Here is a 19714-nt window from a genome sequence, read left to right as displayed (position 1 = left end):
ATAACACAGTGGGGAGAGAGGAAAAGAGAGAGAGAGAGAGAGAGAGGAGAGAGAGAGAGAGAGAGAGAGAGACATGGGGAAGAATGACGGGAAGAAGAATTGAAACAGGCAAAACACAGCCTTGTAGTGTCCAAGGCCACAATGGAGCCCACGTCAACCGTTTGGAACGGCTAGCATGATAATACAATCTCAGCTCGTCACCAAATCACCTTATCCTAAGAGACCTGTCTCTGGCTTTTCCTTTCCCCTCATCCCCCTCGCTCTCCACCTCCCACAATCTCTCGCTCTAATCCTAATCTGCACCCCCCCCCAAGCAGTTTTTCAACACTAGCCTGGTGATCCCTGTGAAAAACAGGCAAAGGATGCTGATGGGATTGCCTGGATGTAATTCTCTGAGCCTAATCCCTGAGCCTTGTGTGTACGGGTTGGCCACATTAGCAGGATTTTCGGATGATTCCTTCGCCCACTGACATACCCACTCTCTCCACCCCCCCCCCCCCACAACACACATACACACTCACTCATACAGTTGATAAGTGTGTAAGTGTGTGCATGAGGTAGGGATGGGGTAATTCAAAATAGATAAATAATAAACAATGCTTTTAACAAAAGCTGTGATCCAGTCAAGTTAAGGAAAGTGAATATGATATTGCGTCTGGATCTTTGAAAACACAAGATCATCACTCTGCAGCCCTGGGCTCAACTTTATCTCTTTGGTCTGTTACCCCCCCCCCCCCCCCTCCTCACAGAGAGCGTCACACAAAGCCTTCCAAGGAGTCGGCGATACAGCATTCCCACTTAGCCAGACAAGCAACATGTGTAAGCATCCAGGGCAAATAAAACACATGTCTGAGATCTAATATAAACCTAAGCCTCGCTTCCAAGAATTACAGTTGCTGGGGAAATGACAAGGGCTTTGACCAGAAAGCTTTTCATTGTTGTTTTTACCCCCGCACCCCCCCCCCCCCCCCTCACAAGGGCATACCAGATCCTACTATTTCCATGCTGGCTGGCAGACAAGTCTCCTGCTCAGAAAACTGCTCCCCACTTTAAATAAATAGTCCTTGTGCTGCATCTATTAATGGGCCAGGCATGTGCCCAGGGGGGACAGTCACTGCGGTCTGCTGCCTTTCATCGCAGGACGTACCCCCCCCCCCCCAAACACACACACACACACTTCTCCCTGTTACAACCCCAACACCCCATCCCTAGTCCTCTCATTTAGACAGTGTCTAAAGGGAGCCTGGCGTACAGGTGCAGCAGCCCTCCCCAGCCAATAACCCTGACCTGAGCTTTAACGCCGAGTGAGTGTGTGTGTGTGAGAGAGAGAGAGAGAGGTTAAGACCCCGTCCCTGCCTGCCATTAGCGTCAAGCCTGCTGTCAGGGAGCTGGTATGGCCTGGGGTGAATTCCCCATTTGTGGCTGCCTTGCAGGAAGCATGTGGCTCTGGGCTTCAGAGAGCAAGAGAGAGGGGGAGAGCCTTAATGAACCAGACGGTGGGAGGGGTAATACCTTTGGCTTGTATGGTCGTGGAAACAGCCTCCCCCGCCCCGTGTATGGAGCACAGCGGAGGAAGCATCAGGGAGCTATGTACTAGATAGCCTCCGGTTATTTCAGCTCGGAAGTATCAAACATTGCAGCAGTGGAGGTAGGGGAAGCTCAAGAGCACACACATCAAAACCAGTAGCAACAAAGCAGCATTTAAGATACATGCTTCTTTGTTATATCCCTTTACAGCCAAGACAATGTTATGTTTTCGTTTACATTGTTGAATTATTTTGTTTATTGTTTTGTATTATTGTTTATTGTTGAAATGTATTCCAATAATAATGTTACATTATGTTAAATGTTGAGGATAGATTAAATATGTGAATATTGGTATATGTCAGTATTTTCTTAGGATCACAAGTACACATTCGGTCAATGTTATCAATGTGATAACAATAAAGGAAGTGGTCAAGGATGAGTTACAGGAGCCACTGGTGCTGATGCACATGTAATTAGAAAGTGAATGAAGGAAATAAATAAATATGTGATCCACATCCTTACCTTTAGCTGCAGTCGGTGAGAAAAGTTTCTCTGATCCTACATCAGAAGCCTGCAGAAACAGAGGACATAACATATTAATGAAAAGAACTACAGATAAAGAGGAGACACAAAGACAGGCTGAGAGGAAGAGGAGACCGACAGCTCTACCAAGTCGACAAAGATTATACATTTATTCAGACACCTTCCACTAGCACCGCCATTTCATCCAGCCCATGCTTCACAGCTGAGGTGGAAATCCGCACGGCCAGACGGGCACTCATGGTGTATTCAGGAGCCGGGCTGAGCCCATCCCTGTATCATAAGATTTTCAGAAGGGCTGCCGTGTACATCAGAGTCTCACCTCACAAAAGCAGCAGCTCCTGTCCAACCCCCCCCCCCCCCACACACACACACACCCAGGTCCAACCAACCATCCTGCTCACAGCCAGACCTGCTGTCTCCCAGCCTTCCAGAGGAAGCAGACGTGACATTGGGGGGCACTGTTGTGCCACCCGACAGCCTCCTGAGCAGAGGAGGCAAGGCGGTGAGCTGGAGACGAGGGAGCGGAGCGGAGCTGTCAGGAGGCAGACGAGAGAGCCGCTAATGACCCACAGGCCCTTTGGAAGCCCAGTGGATGTGTGGGCATGGGCTCTAGGCATTCCTTCTCTGGCTCCAAAAACAATACAAAAGACCTAGACCTTATGCACAATGGTGCTGTTGTATGTTTACAATGTATGGTGCTGTTTATTCCAAACAGAATAAAACAATCACATTTGAGAATCATGTAGGGCCTGTATTAATGCAAACTACTAGTCACGGAAGTGCTAAAATTGTCATTGTATCGGCACCAGGCTGGTAAACAGTGTTCGTACATTTGAGAGCAACAAAATATTGCAGGCTTTTGCCTTGGACATGATTGGCTCATTCTCTCTCTTGGGGAGATATTTGTAATGGAATCAAGCATTTCATTACAGCTGGGTGTGAAACGCACAAGTGTGGGCCGCCTGGCTGCAGACAAACGGCTTCGAGGAAAGGATCCCCACAAAACTGACAGCCGAGACGTCTAGACTAAACATTTGGGCGATTTTTTCCTCCCCTTTCCCTCACGTGTATGTGTAAGTTCTGGCGAGCCGTTTGAAAAAGAAAAACACACACCATACGTTTACATAAATACACATCCACCAGCAAGACACTCTTTTTTTTTTTAAACACAGCAACCAACCTCATAAATCAAGCTCAGACAACACAGCATTGTGCAAGAGGAGGCAGCTAGCTCATACGCTGGAGAAGATAATGCTAACATCAAACATCCCAATTACCATACGACGGCAGTCTATATACACACACTGCATACAAAGGCAGATGAGGTGAACATATGTTTTAGCCATTGGACCGACATCTCCACGCGGCCATTATTGTGACTTTCAAACGGCACTGGAAAAAGCATATGTAAAGCAAGGCTGTGGACTCACGCAAGGCACACGAAGACATTGGGAATACAGATGGCCTTCCTTGGCACCAACTTCAGACTCTTGAGTGATTCTGATGGCACCCAATCCCCTTCAACTCCCCCCCCCCCCCCCATTACTATCCCCTTTCTTTTTTAAGATCCTTTCAATCCCCTTCTTTGGCATGCTTAGCCAAAGACTGTTAGAGGCCAGTGTCTATGCAGCCCACTTCTTCACTATGGGCTCATCTTGTCTCCGGCTGGTGCAGCTGGCCAGACCTCCTCTGAGAACAGGCTAAAAAGTGTCATTATTTTAAAGGAGGGCACTAACTTGAGAATTGAGCTCCATTAAGGTGTTCTAGTTCAGAGCTATATTTCGGCATGTTCAGGGACTCACTTTTTTTCCAGAACAGAACTGCAGACCTTCGTGCCGTGCTCTCTTCCCTGCACCATTTTTTATTGGACATTTTACATTTTATGACCCAAAGTTCGAAGTATGGGCCCCTTGATTTTTTGTGCTATTGACTTGGCAAACAATAGTACTCTGAAGAAAGAGTGTGGTGTGTGTGTGTGGGGTCTATCTCAAAGAAAAGTAGAGACTTAAATGCACATTAGAGATATTGCGCTTGTTACACCATTTGCAGCATCTTAATAACGTACAACACTGAGACCCAAATTGAGTCCAAAGGGAGGGAGAAAAAATCGTGTTGCTCTTCAGATAGATCGCTTGGTTTTCATTAAAATATTTAGCATGGGTACCGCACAAGCCAACAGTGTAAACAAAGCTGACAATTTCATTCTTAAGATTAAAAATAGGGGATGGGACCTGGAAGCATTATGCACTCACCCAGACCTTTGAAAAACCACTGAAATGAAAGGGCCGACATGTGAAATTAACGTAGCCACACGTAGGGCAGAAAATCTGTCTTCAGATGACATATCTTCTCTGGATTCGCAACAGTGGGTCGCTGGGTTAAGGTCATATGTAACAAATTCTTCACACTTCCTTCGTGAAGGCAACCCCGATGGTAATTAAAAAAAAAAGCAGAGCAAACAGCCGGGGAACGAGGGAGGCGAGGGGAGGAAATAAAAAAAAGAGACCAAAGGCCAGGTTTTCCAAAGGAAGGAGGGAAATATAACCATTTCAAAACGAAAGGAAATTCAAGCCACATTGCTGGGAGCCAAAAGCCCTTGGACTGGGCCGCAGGAAGCCTGACCTTTGGGGCCGTCTGCTATTTGAGCCTGAGGCTGGACGGCCGGGCCCTCTCTCCAGAGAGCCGTCAACAGGCCTCAGCTTTCCTTCCCCATTCTATTCATTAGCTATGCTTTATGATTCAACTTCCTCTGAGCCACACAAGGACTCCCTGAGGAAAGAGAGAGAGAGAGAGAGAGAGCGCGACTTGGAAAAAAAGAGCGAGGGAAGGGAGAGAAAGAACTAGTGATAAAAGAAAAGGGCAGCGAAAAAGAGAGAGGGGAGAAGAAAAGCAACAAGGAGGTCATGGGCCTCAGTTGTGGCCCGCTTACAGCAGCTGTGAAATCCTACTGCTTCCTTATGAGGCGGGGAGTTTGGTCCTGTGTGTGTGTGTGTGTGTGTGTGTGTGTGTGTATGGGAGAAGGGGGTCAGATCCCACCAACAGAGTGCTAACTCCCCCAAGATCCACACTCACCACCATAAAGTCCAGGATTTAAGGGAATGCCAAATTACAAATTACGCTGGTGTTTGTTTTAAGAAGTCTCACAACTTCCCCAGACACGAGTGACTCATTGGATGGATAAATCTCCTGATAGAACAGCCTCATATAGTGTGCTGAGAGAAAAAAAAAACACCCTCACTCAGCATTCACTGCGATATTTATATTTGTTATTCAACCCTGAAGACTGAACACAGGAAAAAAAAAGTGAAAATGTGGGAGCATTTCAAATGTCAACTTAATTTACTCCACAATATTAAAATGGCAGCAAGCCTGTGCATTTATCACATCCTTTCCCTGTACAGCAAAAAAGCAACTAAATGCTTTCCTCTCAGTATCTCAGTACGCGTGGAGGCAGGAAGCATTACAGCGGGAATCTAATCAGCCCAATGACCTTTCCGCAACAAATTTATGAAAGGCATTGATCAGTTAAGGATGAGATTTCACAACAGACATGGAGGTCAGCAATTACCCCCACTTCAATTAACCTCATTCTGTAAATACTGCTGAGAGACCAATTTTACAGCGCGGTATATCAAACAATCCCACGCCTGCATTTACCTTTTGATCTCCCTCCTTCTGCCTTTGCTGGCTGCACATTACCGAGAGCCAAACCCATGCTAGCAATGGCGCCTGGAATGAGCCACTGCATATGTAGCTACATCAAGTATATACAAAACAAGGACTCCTTGCTAACACTCAACGACAGCAGACTTAAAGCCCTGCTTGAGAGACACGGTTGCTGTTCAAATAAATAACACCAGTCGAGGATTCATAAGAGGAACAAACAGACCAAAACGCATGAGAGCGTGTTGATTACAGATTGGGCTAGGCAAGGCCAGAAATAAACACGGCTCTCAATAACTGTCAAAACGCTCTCTTTGTCACTAACCCAACTGAAGTGTTTGAATGTATCTAGCAGTTCTCCGGCAGTAATGAATCTCCGTAACCTCCAACGTGGCTTGCGTATGTAACAGCGACACTCAGCCCACACTCTACTCTCTGTTTCCTCTGCGCTCCAATCCCCTGCTGACCTGCGTAGGCAGAGCCAGACAAGGGTGCCATCGCCTGGCGGTGGTAGCTGCTGCGGCGGCAGCGGGAGGATGGGCTGAGGGGGCGGACGGGCTCGGTGGCACATCGCAGCCCGGCCAGGTGGTGCCATTCATCACCCTGAGTGCCATGGAGGGCGGCATATGAGGAGGGCACCCTGACTCAGAAACACCAGCTCTCAATTACGCTGGCAGGCTAACCATTCCCACCTGTGCCTCCCTCCCTCCCTCCCTCCCTCCATCCGTCTCTCTCTCTCTCCCTCTCTTCCCTTCCCTCCTGGGCCTCGCTCGTGTTAATTTGCAGCTCGGGTTGGTGCTTCATCACTGTCACCTCCGTCACCCGTTCCTGCTCCTCCTCCGCCACTTCACATGCAACCATCCACCCCCCACCCCTCACACACACTCCTCACTTCTCCTCCCTCACACACCCCCTTCAGCCTCCTTCTATTAACAGCTGGGACTTTGTCCAAAGCCACAAGGCCATATTTTCTCTGCCATTTATGTAACAATCATGTCAGGCCAGACAGCGCTTTGATAAATATCTCCGTCAGCACCCACTCAAGCTTCTAAAGTGCGTTTGCGCTCTCGTCTGGACCTCCTGCCCTGAATGTCATGTGTGGGTGCGGGCAAGACAAGCAGGGGTAAAAATATGTCTTGAGATGGGTAGGCTACTGTGCAAATGTGCTCAGCCATGCATAAATGGCCTGCAACAGGGACTCCAAATTAATTATCTCCTCGGCGTTTGTCCTTCTTTAGCGCCTCCTGCTCCAGAAACTTAATGACCTCCTTTGTGGTCATTTATCATAAGCTGCAGCACATTTTTTTTTTTTTCATTGTTTCCTCACCACATGCAAGCAAGCTATCGGGGGGCCCTCGTGCCACACGCCCCCAGTCAGAACAAGTTTGGGCTGACGATACCACAGTACTATGGTTTCAGCCCCCCGGCCTCCCCCCTCCCAAAAGCCATAGGAGACCTATGCAATCTCCCACACAAACTGTCAACTCTCGCACATTAGATATTCAGCTGCACCTAAAGCATCATTAAGATGATAATGAATTCTGTGGGGTGACCGTGCAAAATGAAATCCTCCCCACACGTCTCTGTATGTCGCTGCGAGCGCCATCTTTTGCTGCCAGACATCGCGGGCGAATGGGGAGCAAGATTTTCTCTTCCTCGCGCCACCCATCTTTCTTCCCTTGGCAACAACGGCGAAGCACATGCAAAAAGCCGAGGAGAGCTTGCTGCCGCGAGCCGACTCTTTGAATGTAAAATATCGCTCTCCGTTCTGGTGGATGCTTGGATGCTGCATGCATATCTCTCTCCTTTTTCCTTCATGAAAGAAAAAAAAATCATTCCCATCTCTGTGATTTTCTCCTCTCTCTCTCTCCCTCCTTCCCCCTCTCTGTGTTCCCTGATTATGAGCAGTTGCTAACTCTTATCATGGCTGCCTGTCAGTTTAGTATACAAATTAGCAGTCTATCGGGAGAACGCAGGGCGCCGTTTCATCAGCCGCAGAAGGGCAGAGGCACGCATCACATTAGAGCCAAGGAGAGAGAGAGAGAGAGGGAGGGAGGGAGAGAGAGAAAGATAGAGAAGGGGGGGGGGGGCGGAGGGTCACAAATCAACGTGGCGGCCGCCTCCTGGGGCCAGCGCGCGGCCAGGAATAACGAGATAAGGAGAGATGAGGGAAAAGGACATGACATATTTCACAGAAGTTGCCCAGACCTATTTCGCAACCTGGAGGGCGAGAGAGGGTGACAAATGAAAATTTAAAACCTGGGGAAGACGAAGGGTATAAGAAGGCAAAGGGGAAAAAAAGGGAGGAGAGATTGAGTGAAAGAGGGTAGGAGAGAGTGAATAAATAAATAAATAAATAAATATATCTGGAGGAAAATATTATCAGGATAGGACAGGAAACGTTGCAGTCACAGACACACGGATCAGATAACAAGCTAAATTCAGTCTGAATTAGGGATCGGGGATAGCCTATCAGTGCCAGTTAAGCCAACCTGAGCATCGAAATCCGCTGCATATTTCAGCGAGATAACCACAAAGTGACTGTCAGAAAAAAAGAGCACGACACAACATTAAGAACCGAGCGCTAACAGAGGAAATTAAGGCATTATCTCGCATTACTATCCATTTGACTCGCCCGACTTGTTTTCGAATGCAGGCTGCAAACACACGTCAACGTTATTTACATTTCTGAGAGATGCTGTGCAACGTGGCGCTGAGCAGAAACCAGCCAGCGGGAGATAATATTATCTGAACAGGTCAGACAGCAGGCTGTGATGCCTCGGCCTCCTAGCCGCGGCTCGAAGCACCAGAATGCCCCGGAGCGCCGCGGGGAGGAAGAGGAGCTTGTGGAGGTTGATGGGGAGAAGGTAAATTTGGCCGCGGCCGGCGCCGCGAAGCACAGCACGGTAAGCACAGCACGGGTCCGCTCGGCTTGTCTTGTCTGGGGGCTAGGAGCAAAAGGGGCATGGGCCGTACCCCATCCCCCCCTTGCTCTTTAATGTGAAAATGTGAGGGGGAGATAAGGCGCGGCTAATCTTCCGGAGGAATCGGGGGCCCATGTTCTTTATTACGTGCAGAGCAGATAGAGATCGGAGTGCCATGCCTCTCCCAGCTGGCACCGAGGCTAGCAGATAAGAGGGGGCAAGATAGAGAGAGAGAGAGAGAGATAGGTAGAGAGAATGTGTAGAGAAAAAGACATTGTGCTGAAGAGGATGGAGACAGAGAGAGAGAGATTGAGAGAGAGAGAGAGAGAGAGAGAGAGAGAGAGAGAGAGAGAGAGAGAGAGAGAGAGAGAGAGAGAGAGAGAGAGAGAGAGAGATGGCCATTAAGTCCCATCTCACTAGCCTGAGGCCTCTCACTGGCAGCTCCACACCATTAACTGGGCTTTCATTTTACATGGAGACTATGGAAGACATCACTCCTCTCTGTGAGATTTGTTAAATGCTCTCAACTTCTCTCCTCAGACACTACTGAAATCCTCCTTCTGTGCATTCAATATTATTCTAAAAATATCCAAGACCCTATATAACCCCTATTGTGGGTCTATCTCCATCCATGCCTAGAGGAGCCATCTGCGTTTTTGTTTTTTTTGAGGATCGTATTGTAGGAATGCTAACCACAAGAACATATTGTTCTGAACGGAAGAAAGAGAGCAATCCATAGACCTGTAAAAACTGCAATGTGGCCTCCATATTCAACACCACACACCACCATCTGCCAGATAGCACTGGTAACAGAAAAAAATATGTATATATATACACACATATAATATATACACAAACACACATACAATATATACACAAACACACACATATATATTTTTTTTTTTTGTTTCCCTATTTTTTCCCTTTGCCTGTTTCAGATGCTACAACAACAGCTCCTCACAGACGTGTCCTAAATTTACATGAGCTCCGTGCAATCCTACTGAGAGCGTCATCCCTTCTCATCCATCCATCCGTGTCCGAGTCTCAGAGCAGTTGCCAATACTCGCGGGTGGATGGAAGCGCGGACGTGCGCAGCAGGACTCTCGCGGCGCTAGCGTGCATCGGCCTGCTGGGCCTGTCATGCCCTTCGCCTCCCTCGGGGGAGCAGGGAGGCATCTCCGCCAGTCGCTGCCCACCCTCTCTGCGGCTTGTTAGAGGAAAGTGGCTTAAAGCGATGTTCAATACAAGTCTTGCTCAACTTTCTTTTTTTTTTTTTTTTTCCTCCGACCCCGAACAATGTGAGCTCCGAGTGAGTCATCATAGACTCCGGGCGAGGAGAGAGAAAAGGGAAAAAAAAAAAAGTTACATTTCTACATTTAAGGCTGTTTTGCTTTGACTTTTAGCCCTCCATCCAAGGATGTTAAATAATTCAGCGATTAAAAAAAGAGAAATGTGACCCCCCCTTCCTCCTTGTTTAGAAAAAAAAGGAAGGGAGAGAGAGAGAGAAAGAAAGAAAAACCCAAGAGGTATTTCCTCCGCAGTGGAAAAGGAAACACAGAGAGGACTTTTTATAATGTAAAAGGCCCGTTTGACAGCAAAGTTAACTGTGTGGTCGCCTGTGGCACGCTCTGCCAAGCAGGGCCTGCTTTTAATGAGAGGAAAAATGCAAAGCATTTTTTTTTTACCCAGCCGCACAACAACGTTAAGTTGCATGAATCACCCCTTGTAGAACGCCGCCTCAAAAAAAACTGACCTGACAGGGTGTGTGTGTGTTCGGAAGTGTCCGCTAAGCATCCAGGCACACACGCACGCACACACACACAGGCACCAATGCAAGACAACTACCCCCACAGAGCGATCGCACGGAGGGTGCTTGGAGGGTGGCCCCTCACACTGACCTCTGGCCTTTCAGTGGCGAGGCTCACTCACACAGGGCTACAGTTTCTGGAGACATACATAGCCCTTTACAGAATCTGCCTTCTCTCCCCATACAGTATTCAGTTTAGCCATCGAGGTGGGGTGTGTGTGTTTGGGGGGGGGGGGTTAACACCGACATCCCAGTTAAAATAGAGCAGGCTTTTAGGGAGATCAATAGAACTACTTGTATGAAGGGACAGTAAAGTAGGAATGGAAAACCTCAAAGGCTGGTGCAGGTTCTGGCACTAAGGTCTGTGGAGCCCCCCCCCACACCCCCTGTAGGCCACCCTCCCACCCCATGCACAAACAGACATGGAATGCGCTATATAAAGGAGACGCAAAGCTAAGCCTCGCTCGTGTTGGAAAGGGACACGGCATGTTAAGTGGAATTTACTTTTAAAACGGACACCCAGCCTCGGGTTACGGCCAGCTGTAACACAAGACCCAGGCAGAGACTTCACAGCAGGTCATCAAATGCCTGGAAGGCCTTTAAAACCGTTCTCCAACTCAGCTGTCCTTATAAATAGAGGGGAAATAGGCAGGATAGCGAGGGCCACAACACCTGGTCGTGCCTGTTTATTTGTATGTTGCGACAGCCAAAATCAAAGGAAGGCGAAAATCCCCCAAAACAAAACAGGGGCAATTTTCAAAACACGTCTTGAAAGACACTTTGAAGTTTGTATGATGTTTAATTGCTGGGAGGGAACAGAGAACATATCTCATGTGCTAAGAATCTGTTGCAGTTACTGTAGGATGGAATAGTTTGAGCACCGGTAGCAGTCAATATAGAAATGGCAGCCGCAGAACCCAAGTCAGGCTTGCAATGGCTTTAACCACCAGACACTTTATTTAGAGGGCCACGTGGGTCTGACACTGATGTCTTTATTCCACACTGGGACGCATCGGGGACTGAGTGACAGAGTCCAGACACAGGCATGACAGCAAGGCGATTTTTACGAGGGCAACTCGGAGCAAGCTAAGCTATGGGCCAAGCTGAACTTAGCCTTTGCCGCTTGTTTGGCACGCGCGGTATGGCATTGTGCAAGTCGTCGGCGGCGGCCTCTGCCTGTACAGCGGGAGCTCCAGATGTGTGACTTATGGGAGGTCATGATGTATAAATAAACACGCTGGCATGTCGCTGTGAATAGCTAGGGCATTACTAGCCCCCCCCCCCCCCCCCCCCCCCCCCCCCCCCAACACAACGTGCGGACCACATGCTGCGGGTCCCAGGCCCCCCTGACTCGTTTATCGCCAACCCGACAACTGCCCGAAACCTTGTGAGAGAGCTTATGAGTCAGGCTTTCACACTTACTGTTGAACCTCTGCCTCACATACCAAACGCATGGCCTGACCTTGTGACAAAAAGTGTGTGTGTGTGGAGGGGGGGGGGGGGTCTTAGTGGACGTGTTCAATTACATACAATTCACTGTGTGCTACCTGAGTCAGTCATGTGGCTAAGTGTTGGACGGGAGGGAGGTGGGGAGGGAGGGGAAGGAGAAGCCTGCTGCCCTCTGGCCCTCCATGGCCCATATGGGACCCTCGTTAAATGAAAGCTCGGCATACACAAACAAACAGCTCAATTACCTCTCTGATGCTGTGGACACCAGGGGTCTGGCTGACGGTTATCCCTCTACTGCCATTTACTCTCCGCCTCGTCCTCCAAATCACGGCACCGTAGTCATTAGCCAGCAGAGATTTCATGGCCACTAACGACACCAGTATACACCAAAGACACCCAATTAGCACTAGTGACACCCTAAAAAACAACCTCTTCGGAGGAAGTTGAGCACGCTTTTGCTGTGATTTGGGTGGTAAAAAGGGATTTACTGCAACCACACACACGGTCATTAAAAGTTATTCCCTGTGCCAAGTAATGCCTAACAGTATTCACTGTACATTAAAATATAATGAAGCAAGTAAAAGCAAATTTGTTTTACATGCAACATTTTCAATTATTCATGAGGGGGAATAAAGACAAACAGTTTTCCCTAGAGCCCTAATCCCATTTTGGAAATCAGCTTGCAATGGCTGCAATGAATACTTCAGTTGTTGTTAAGACGCAGTCTCCTTGTGAGGCCGGGAGCATGGCTAAACTCAATAGGGCAAATCTGAAGTCAAATGCTTCTAAGCCCATGGTGTCACTAGGCAATAGTTAGCCCAGCTCTTGTACAGTATGAGTATTGGCATGCGCATATTATGCAGCCAATTGATCCCTTTCATATTGGAGAGAGGCAAGGTTAACAGCTAATTACTGGGCAGCTGGGTCGTTTTAGCAAAGCCATTTCTCGTCAATAAAGCAAACCTGCCTGCTCGCAGATTGAACCGCCTCCTAAATGTCACCATGACAGCTAGAGTCAAAAAAGAAAAACCTTTCCCCAAGGGGCTAAGTGCCCATACAGTGCTGATAACACTTTGTTTTAATTACCTCCTTGACCTTGAGCATGAGGCAATCGGTGACACTTTATTTACATGCAACGCCACTAGCTGTTTCACCACCGCAGAGCACTCGAGAGAATAAAACCCTCTCAGCGTGCGACTCAGTGGCAAGTTGGGGCTTGGGCTCGGCTAATGCGGCAGCCCCGACTGGAGACGTCACCTCTCTCTGTCTGCACGCTCCTTTTGGATTATCCCATCAGAGTTCCTCAAACACCATTCACTTTCCTCCACAGAGCGGAAATAAAGCGGATTGGACTCCCCATTTACACCCCAGCCCAGTTTGCATATCATGTCTGTCGACATAAAGAGGCATTTCAGTCAGCGCATGGGATCCCACTGTAAACAGCTGGGGCGATAAAACGTGGATAATCCAACCGGTGGAGCCTAAGAACATCATCCAGGATACATCCACCAGGCCCGTGGAAGAGAGTCTCTCCCCAAACCCTCCCCACTCCCCACACATACAATCCCACCCCCACCTCCACGAGCTGCAGCACAAGAGCCAAGAGGAGCTTCATCTACCTCCAACACACAGCCCCTATCCCCCTGCTCTCTCCACACTGCTTAAAAGCTTTACCAGAGAGAGGGGGATTTAATCAAGTGTTAAAAGCTGTGGAGCTCGGCACAGCGGGGGAGGCGCAACAGAGGCAGACACCGAACAGAGGGATGCTGCTCTCCAGCCGCTCGCTCTCGCTCGCTCTCGCTCGCTCGCTCTCTGCCATGTCGGCTTTGTTATTCCACATTTACGAGCCATCCTTGGAAGCTACCTTGGGCTATATAATGGGAGGTGTCCGGCGGCGGAGACGCCCCAGGTAGGTCATTACAGGGAGGAAGCGCTTTTTGACGTCGTCTAGCTAAGTGTGAGGTGCAGCAGTCGCAGTCGCCGCCGCCGCCGCTGCCGCAGCCCAGCTGGCCTCGTAAACTTGCCCCCGTGGTAGTTTTGTGCCGTAAGGGCTCAGGCACGCTTTGCATGTCTTCTGGGTTTTGTCCCGCAGCCACCTACGACATGCGCCTCCAGTGCAGCCCACACCCACGCCTGTAATTGGCAGCTGACTGCGGGGGGAAGCATTTTCTGTCTATATTTGTGTGTAGGCGGGCGATGGGGGTGGGGTGGTGGCGAAGGCGGTAGGATTGATAGGTGGGGGGGGACGGGTCAGGATAATTACGCTCAGCAGATCAATTCCTGTACATCATTAGAGCTGCATAAACAGATGTGAATGCAAACTTCACCGGTCTGTCAGTCTACTTCCAAGAAAAAAAAAAAAAAAAAACATGCCTCCATTCCGTAGTCTCACTCCTCTTTGCCATCCTTCATTCAGCAACCGATCGCCAGGCCTTTATTACTGCATGCATAATGCCGCAGGCCCTGTAGACAGCATCGTGGAAAGGTTTGCACTTCCTCTCATATAACATCAAGTCTGTGCAGCCATCCAGTGGAGGTGCAGATCGCACACAGGCCACAGGTGGCTCTACCTTCGCATGCTGTAGACTCCTGTTTGTCAAGGTTGTCAGTATTCACAACCCCAACCCTCCTCGCTTGCACTATGAGGTGGAATCCCCCTGGCAGCACTGCAGTATATATCCTACCTTACGTGTCAAGAGGGGGGACGGGACGAAACCAAACAAGCCAATACGTAATAAAAACAAGCTGATGCCACTGTGAACAGCACGGACACTACAAAAACAGGCCACTCGCTGTGGAGAGCGCAGAAAAACACGTCCTCCTCCTCCTCCTGCTGCTGTGAAGCACCACCCTGTTGGCAAGCAGAGAACGACGTAAGCCCGCCCAGTGGCAAAGTGTGAACGCGGCCCAATTATATTTGTCAGCCCCTGTGCACAGCTCCCTTCCCTTCTCTCTCTCACACACACACACACACACACACACACACTCACACACACACACACCATGCATGTCTCTCTACACCCTCCCCCCCCCCTCCCCCCAAGCTCATGGAGGCCTCTGCCTCCCCCTCAGACACGACAGACAAATAACTGACAGGCCCGATGGGCAGGCCTGGCCTTCCCCAACGCTGCAGCCCTGGGCTGCCCTTCCGCTCGCATTACCGCCGACTGACAGTTCCTGTATTATTATAGTAGCGCTGTCTCTCTGTGCCTCGTTTGCAGCTCCGCCGGGCGAAAGGGAAGGCAAGGAAGGCGAAGGCAGAGATGTCTCCGCTCAAAGTCAAGCTGCAGCAGTGCGCTTGGATGAAACCTAACAAGTTTCCAGAGCTTGCATGGAAACCGAGAGCACCGCCTACTGACAACCATGGATGTCTTAACACTAGAGAGGCCTGATAGTTTGGGAGGGGCAAAAAATCACTCTTAGGTTCTATCACCCTTCCAGAATTTATCTAACCTCACATTTCATTTTCTTTGGAATGTACTGCATGAAAGAGATTTCCATCAGCATTCAAACCAAGCACTAGAATTTGTTCAAGTATAATTCTCGAAGAATACTTTAATTGAGGGCTTTGGTAAGGATTGATGAAATACAAAATGCTACTTGAGCATCTGAAAATGCTAATGCTTTCAGGACCTGACAAACATCATAGGCAAACATCTCTGTCCATGTGCGGGATGTTTTTTCAACAACACGCCGACCGCTCCTACATGTCAAAACCCAAAACCAGATGTTACCAATCCACGAGGATAAAAACCCACAAGAAATAAGGATAGAGTCCGAAACGGTACACATTAAATATAATCAAAAAGAAACAAAAAAGAAAGAGGCCCACTTGAATTACTTCACATATAATTTAGTTTTCTGGGGGTAGGACAGCTTCTGCCAAGGAAAGCAAGATGAAAAGGCTCTCAAATTATATAGTAAAAACGTCTGAAGGCTGCCTTCTTTCAGTAAGATCATACTTCTACAAAACCATGAGACATGGTCTGAGGCTGCTCAAACACACAGACCGCTTTCAAATTACAGATTAAACAGCTCCCTGGTTTTCACCTTTAAGACAACCAATGCTATTTTAAATGCCATTTTGCACAACCATGTCTCCGCCACATTAGTACAAATTCATTACATGATAACAGCTCGTCTTCACACAGCGATGCAGCCAGTGTGAGTTCCCTTTCCTGCCGCTCTGCCCTTGCTGCTGCAGCCTTTTTTTTGCATTCCTCTGTTTGCGGAGCCTTTCAACTCTTTGGTGTTGCCACAGTGCTAAATTGCACAGCTGTTCCACAATCTGTGGCGGTGTTAATTACCCTAATGTGAGCGGCAGCTCGTCAGCTCCTCGCTAACGAAGGGGCCTTATGTTTGGTATGTAGGCCTCGTTCCCACCCGCTCTCCCCCCAGGCAGCACGGCGGACCACCCGACACATCCGCATCCAGAGGAAAACGCATCTAATTAAACCTCCCCGTCCAAATCTGCTTACTAAGGGGGGGGGGGGAAACGCGACGAGATTAAAAGGGGATTTAATACACTGCAAGTGAAAGGGCTTAAGAGGAAATATGAGAGTGCTCAATGGCGAAGATCCTCGGCGATGCTGAAAGGAAGCGGCCTGTAAATCTGAGCCGATCAGTCAGGGCTTGTCAGCTGAATCCTTCAGTGCCTCCAAAGCCTCAGCGGGGGAGACTGACATTTTCTAGAGTCTTCAAGAACGCCCTCCGATTCCCCCCCTACCTCCCCCGTCTCTGACAATACATCAAATCGGCAGAAGGAACAAAATAATTTCATCTCGTCTTTTTTATTTAAACACCCCCTACTCGCTTATTTGGCAGGCAGTAATAGACGAGACACAGACACACACACACAAAAAAATGTCTTCTCAACTAGCCTCTGTAGCCTTCAGCCATCTTTTCTTTGTTCCATCCCGTTTCTTTCCTGTTCAATCTTAAGGCGTCTTTTCTAACATTCGGTCGGCGGGGGTAAAGACGGTGCTAAAGAAGGCTGCAGCAGCAGGACGCAGACGTAATGAATGTGTGAAACATGTGCCACGGGATTGCAGCACAGTAGCCCAGAATGATGGGCCACTTAGGCCAACATGACACCTTGGATGCGGTGATGAAGGACTCCCCGGGCCGGTTCATCCCCGCCGCCTCGTTTCTCTATCATTAGAGGCACGAAGTCACATCTGGCTAATGGCACGCCTGGGCTTCGTGCTCAGACACTGTGCCACACCGGGTGTGTTTAATTAAGCCTCATAAAGGTAACAAAAGAGTCACAGTCTGCTCACAGGAAAGCGCCGTTTTTTTCAGGGGGGGGGGGGGCAAGGGTGGAGGACGAGGTGGAGGTCCACAACTTCCACAATTACAGGCTGACCCCCTCGACGATAGCTCGTAGCTAGTATTCCTTCAAGACGGTTGTGCTAAGAATGTAGAGATGTACCACATCACACATGCAATCCTCATTTTTCCTCAGCCTTACTGTGTGTGGCTGGCATACCGCAACAACGGAAACACTGACTGGAAAGGAAGAGGTCCTTGAAATATTGATGAGTTCACCAGCATGTTTTCAAGTGAAACTATGGTCTTTTGTGTAAAAGGCCAGGAGCAAAAAAACAACACAAACAACAACACGACACAGACAGCCGTTGCAAACTCTGAGAGCCTTACGTGCCAACTCCTTGTCTCCTGTGCAGCCAGCCTTGTAAAGCATCATTCACCGTGAGCTGCAAGCATAAAACACAGATTACCCAGCAAGCAACTTGGTGACCTATGACTTCAGCAATACCTGCAGGTATTCTGAAGGCCTTGGCTTACGCTTTTGTGTGTGTGGGGGGTTGACATTTAGTGTGGGGAGAAAAAAAGACAAAGGGGAAAGGAAAGAGAGAGAGAGAGAAAACATGAGCCCTAAGACTGCAGAGGAGCTCCGGCCCACATTCAAGAAATAACATCTGATAGGAAGAGATGGGAGAGAAAACGCTGTGCCGCATTGCTGAAACGCTCCAAAGTCAGGTAGCCTTTCCGAACAAGTCACCGCTAACGGAAAGGTCACTGGTCACTTCTGTTTGGACACAGGCATAAAAATCTTGAACACTAAGCTCAAAATAGCAACAGATCACCTCCACTGGGGAACTAGCAGTGAAGGAAAAGTATATAGTATATACATTAACACACACAAACTCCCAGAAATAGACAGATATCCACATAAGTATAGGTATGTAAAAGTTTGTGTTTTCCTTTGCCAATAATTCCATGCCCTTTTCTGGATCCCCATGTTTTATGTATAACTTTAATGCACAAACCAGAGGGACCTCTGCAGAGAACATTTTATCTGGCCTTCTCAGTGTTTTACAGTTTACAGAAATCCTCACCTTAACTAGTCACTTGGGTGTTAGCAGAATGTAAATAACATTGCTTCCCTTTGAATGTGTGTTCAAGGCACCTCTAAAGAGACTCAATCTTATGGTGTTCATTTAGTGTTGGGATCCAATCAGTAAATACAATTTTTTGCTACTGGATTGTTTGCTACATAGTTATGAAATACCTAATGCATATCTAATAATGTGGAATGCTTTTTATATGATTTATCCTAACCGAATGCCAATGAACTCCTAAAATAACCTAACTTCACTTGACTCAATGCACAGTTTTACAAGGGGAGAAATCATAAAGATAACAAAGGTGGCGACAAAATTACTCATTTAAAACCACTGCCTTTCCATTGCCTTAAGGGTCATACTGCATGAGCTATTTCAGTGCAGTAGCGTAAAGGCCAAGTTGGCCTACATCAACCACTTTCAAAACCAAACCTGGTTTTCAAGCCCTTGCACTATATTCCCCAGGATGGTGGCCAAAGTGCATATAGACATGCTAAGCCAGGGCTTACTTTGGCTTGCTGGGATGTTTGGCTCATTTGATCCCAACTGTAAGGGCATTTTGCAGAGCCTTGTAATCACAAACAAAGCTGAATCTCAGCAAAACTTGAGGATGGAACATCAATCTGAAGTATTTCATGAAGCTAAGCTTCGCAAAATGTGTGGACAATGAGACTAAGATAAATATAGCTTCACACGGCAACAACAAATGTTTTGTTTTCCCCGAGACATCCTTCTCCATGTAATGCTACAGAAATACCTATTTATTCCCCCGTCTGGTTAAAGAGGGCTCAAGATGTTAGACTAACCCCAACCGCAAGGTTTGTCACATCTCCTGGGCTCTGATCTGCTTCAACTCTTACATTACAAATAGCTGGAAGATTTTTCACCCCCTTATCAGGCTTGCCAAGCAGGCCCCTTTCTTATCTCTTTTCCGCTGGAGATAAATAGGGTTTTGAAGATATGAATGAGAGAGCTTTTTGCAAGCTAATTCCAGAACTGCATCTGCAGTAGATTAAAGATTAGCTTCTGGCTCAAGGAAATGGAGAAATACTCCTGGCTTTTTTCCTGTCCGAAGGTGGTGGTGGAGGTGGTTTAGCAGGTGTTGCTATTCTGTTATTTCAGCCATTTCAAAGACCAATCCCTTTTAACGGCTGTTTATCCGAAATGTAAATTTCATTCAAGAGATGGATAGTAAAACACATTAGGAAAACAGACACTTTTAAAAAGGCAATTAATCTCACAGGGGAAACTCCCAGACATTGTGGCAATTTCACAATTGCCATATCATTTCACATTAGGCTGATGGTCTATCAGAATATTTTCCTTAATATCTTAATGGTGACTCTTTTGTCCTACTAAACTCTGTGACCTTTCAAAGCATACTGTTCCCTAACGCTTAACCCGTGATAAGGAGAGAGGGCAGGGTATCTCTAATA

At 48.0% G+C, this 19714-nt stretch overlaps 1 protein-coding gene across 9 annotated transcripts in view; it reads right to left on the bottom strand.

The window, feature by feature from the left end:
* fbrsl1 (fibrosin-like 1) overlaps positions 1-19714 on the bottom strand; it is a 234067-nt gene that overhangs the window by 31361 nt on the left and 182992 nt on the right. For all 9 annotated transcript variants that reach the window (XM_076270550.1, XM_076270543.1, XM_076270549.1 and 6 more), the window contains one exon: positions 2050-2098. In XM_076270550.1, the coding sequence (XP_076126665.1) occupies positions 2050-2098 (49 nt within the window). The remainder of the gene's footprint in view (positions 1-2049; positions 2099-19714) is intronic.

The sequence above is a fragment of the Alosa pseudoharengus genome, unplaced genomic scaffold, assembly GCF_046254945.1.
Source record: "Alosa pseudoharengus isolate Yale_2024_CS ecotype anadromous, Long Island Sound unplaced genomic scaffold, YU_APseudo_1.1 YU_APseudo_1.1_scf_6, whole genome shotgun sequence".
In the NCBI taxonomy this organism is placed as follows: Eukaryota; Metazoa; Chordata; class Actinopteri; order Clupeiformes; family Clupeidae; genus Alosa; species Alosa pseudoharengus.
The sequence above is the reverse complement of the archived record's forward strand: the minus strand, read 5'-3'. Positions and strand labels throughout refer to the sequence as shown.